Below are 3512 nucleotides of genomic sequence, written 5' to 3' on the forward strand. Positions count from 1 at the left end.
TACAGGAAGGCCTCACTTTTCCAACAACTACAAAAAGCACTTTCTTTTCCTGACCTGCCCCCAACTACAGCATGGCTCTAGGACAGTGGGTCAGGGTTTCATATGGCACTTGCATTGCTCTGTAGCTAACCATTACAACCGACACTAGAAGAATAGGCTGAGTCTACGATAAAGCAAAGTCTTTAAGGTGACAATCAAGGGTCATATTTCGGATTCTTTGTGATATGACCTCTGATCGAAGTTCAGATTGGCTGAAAGGGTCTCTAGCTCAGTCCCCCTCTCACCCCCGTCCTCTTCTTGCTCCTCTTCATCTCTACTAATGAAGGCTAACTCGTTCTCATAGCAGAAGTTGGCGGCGGAATCTAAGGACTTGTTCTCCTCCATGTCTTTGGCGCTGCAACGTGGCATGGAGGGAACCTCGTAGGTCTTATGAAAGTGCGAATAGTCCACCTTATACTGGCTGCGTTCCTCAAACACCACGGGCTCAAAGCGATGGCCCCATAAGATCTCGCTGGCCAGGTAGGAGCTGCGCACCTGAGCCGTCATCGCAGTCGCCTCGACCATCCCTTCCAGTATGACCACAATCTCAAAATCAGATGTCTCTAGGTCCTGCTTGCTGATTCCATATAGAGGACTCTCCTCGTTTATCTCGTGGAGGATGGTGAGAGGAGCAACCAAGAAGATGCGGTCGAGACCTTGGTCGTAACCCACATTGACATCGATCTGATCTAGCGGTATGTACTCGCCCTCTTCTGTGATTCGGGGCTTAATAAGCTGCGCCCGCACGTGAGCCTCTACGATGTGACTTTTCCTCAAGTTCCCGACCCGCCACATGAGGCAAAGCTTCCCGTCGCGCATTGTAATGACAGCATTGTGTGAGAACAGTATCGTTTCTGCCCGTTTCTTGGGTCGCGCCATTTTGGCCATGATGGCACCGATCATGAAAGAGTCAACGATGCAGCCCACGATGGACTGGAAGACGACCATGAACACTGCTAAGGGACACTCCTCAGTTACGCAGCGGAATCCGTAGCCGATCGTTGTTTGCGTCTCAACTGAGAACAGAAACGCTGCAACAAAGCTGTTGACCTGCATGACACATGGTGTGAAGTCATCTTTAATGGGCCGGTCTAAGTCACCGTGGACAAGAGCAATAAGCCAGAAGGCGAAACCAAACGCGAGCCAGGACAGGACAAATGCAAGGGAGAAAAGGACAAACATCCAGCGCCAACGGATGTCCACGCAAGTGGTGAAGATGTCAGCGAGGTAGCGCTGAGATTGCTCGTCCATGTGAGCAAACCTGACATTGCACTGGCCTGTCTTGTTTACGAAGCGGCTCCGCACCTTCCGGCGCGTCTGGATCTTGCCGTTACCAAAGCCATTGCCGAGGGCGGGCATGTTGCCGTGCCGGTACACGTCCTCCTCCGACGATGACACGATGTTGTAGCGGTGGGGCTTGCCCACACTCATGCCACTCTGCCCGACCAGAACCAATCCGTAAGTGAGAGAGTGTACCAAAGCAGCTCTGGATCAGTTTGCGTTGCCTGAAGGTGAAGCAAAACATAAGATCAGTCATGCAGTCTTTGTTCATTGTATATCGTGTGTCATATGGTTATGCTCATATGTTTTCAACCCCCTTGCAGATTTTTTTTTTAATAAATGGTCATACTTTAATTTAAGGTCCAATTCTCACTATTAGCAAACCATTAACTACAACTTTTGCCTCAGTAAACTCCTAATATGCTGCTTCGTAATAGTTAGAAAGGTAGTTGTTAAGTTTAGGCATTAGGTAGGATTAGGGATGTAAAATATGGTCATGCAGAATATGTGCTTTATAAGCACTAATAAACAGCCAATATGTTAATAATAGGCATGCTAATAAGCAACTAGTAAACAGTGAGAATTGGTCCCTATACTAAAGTGTTACCAAATAAATTGGATAAAATCTTATCCCTCTTATTTGGTAGTGCCCTAAAAGGGTTGCATAACACACATTTAAGTAAATTCCACAGATAGAATGCATTTATAGAAATTAAAATAAACTTTAAATGTTTAAAAGTTTCTTAATATTTTGTTTAATAACCTTTTATTAAAATTAATGTTTAATCAATACACACATTTTATTGATCAAAAGTGACAGTAAAGTCATTTACAAAAGATTTCTGAAGGATCATGTGACACTGAAATCTGAAGTAATGGCTGATGAAAATTCAGCTTTGCCATCTAAAGAGTAAATGGCACTTTAAAATACATTAAAATATAGGAAAGCTTTTTAACTTGTAAAATTATTTCACAATATTACTGTTTTTACAGTCATTTGATCAAATAAATGCAACCATAGTGAGCATAACAGACTTTACTAAAACATTTTAAAAATCCACATTCTACAAGGTGTATGTAAAATTTTGAGAACAACTAAGAAATAATTTAAAATGTAAAACTAATGCAATAAGCCACGGGAGGTGGTTAGAGGTGTTCTTTGGGAAGACGCAAAGCCTCCATGGTAAAATCACTGTAACACAGGGCCTCAGGTGGCTTAATGCTTTTAGAAAATGGTAGTATGATGAAAAATGGTAACAAATTTCAGGATCTATTAATAATAATTAAAATAAACAACCCCTTTAAAAAGTAATTTAGTTGATTGCTCTAACTATAGATTGTTTATGGTATCCTAACATCGTGGCACATTAATATAAAACATGTGGTTACAGTAGTCTGTCTGCATTTGTTTTTATCTTTAAATGTCTCATCCAGTCCGTCCGAACTCTCCATTTTATAAATACATTTTCTAGTATTTAAACATCGAAAGTCAATGAAAGGGAAACCTAAGTGATGCAGGCCAAAATAGTCCCAAAATAAATCTTCTGAATTCTCACTGCAGCTAAAAACGTGTGTTACTCCATTGCGTGAGTGTGTGCAAAAGTGCTACTCTGTAAGTGTGAGCGAGGAAAGAGCAGATGTGCAGATCTGTCGTGTTTTTTTTTTCACAGCAGATGTAGCTAAATAAAGTAATTTCGCACTTTTGCGCAGTGAAGTGCTGAAGTGTGCACACCTCATAGCCCCGAGAGGAGCTGTACTGCGGGCCTTAATGTTATGGTTATCATGATTATCATTATCCGAAATTTCTCACTGCACTTTTTTTTTTTGACACAGCTCTGAGCCGAGAGCTGCCGGTGGGGTCCAGATTTAGGCGTCTAGCCAGCGCCTGTGTCAAGTGATCTGTCTTTCTAATAATAGATTCCTGTCTCAGTGCGCCTACTGCACGCACACACACACTTACAAGAATCTGCGCTCCAAGACATACTGTACTGACAGAGAGACATCAAAACACACAAACTTCCCATGCACACACAGACACACACTCTCACACACTGGGGGCTGGGTAGTGTCAGGTGCTGCTATATTGGTGAGTGCAAATAGCTAAGAAGCCGCAGATTCAATGAGAGTGATAATGAGAAAACATATCATTTTCTTCATGTGTACCCATGATTGCACAAAAATGCAGCCTAGTT

General features: G+C 42.7%; 1 protein-coding gene across 1 annotated transcript; it reads right to left on the reverse strand.

Annotated features, from left to right (window-relative positions):
• Positions 1-201: 201 nt before the first annotated feature.
• Positions 202-1470, reverse strand: LOC306850260 (ATP-sensitive inward rectifier potassium channel 12-like; the record flags this gene model as incomplete). Its single annotated transcript, XM_079385783.1, has 1 exon — positions 202-1470. The coding sequence occupies one exon, from the start codon at positions 1468-1470 to the stop codon at positions 202-204; it is 1269 nt and encodes a 422-aa protein (XP_079241909.1).
• Positions 1471-3512: the final 2042 nt, after the last annotated feature.

Source organism: Barbus barbus (assembly GCF_936440315.1).
Source record: "Barbus barbus genome assembly, chromosome: 3".
In the NCBI taxonomy this organism is placed as follows: Eukaryota; Metazoa; Chordata; class Actinopteri; order Cypriniformes; family Cyprinidae; genus Barbus; species Barbus barbus.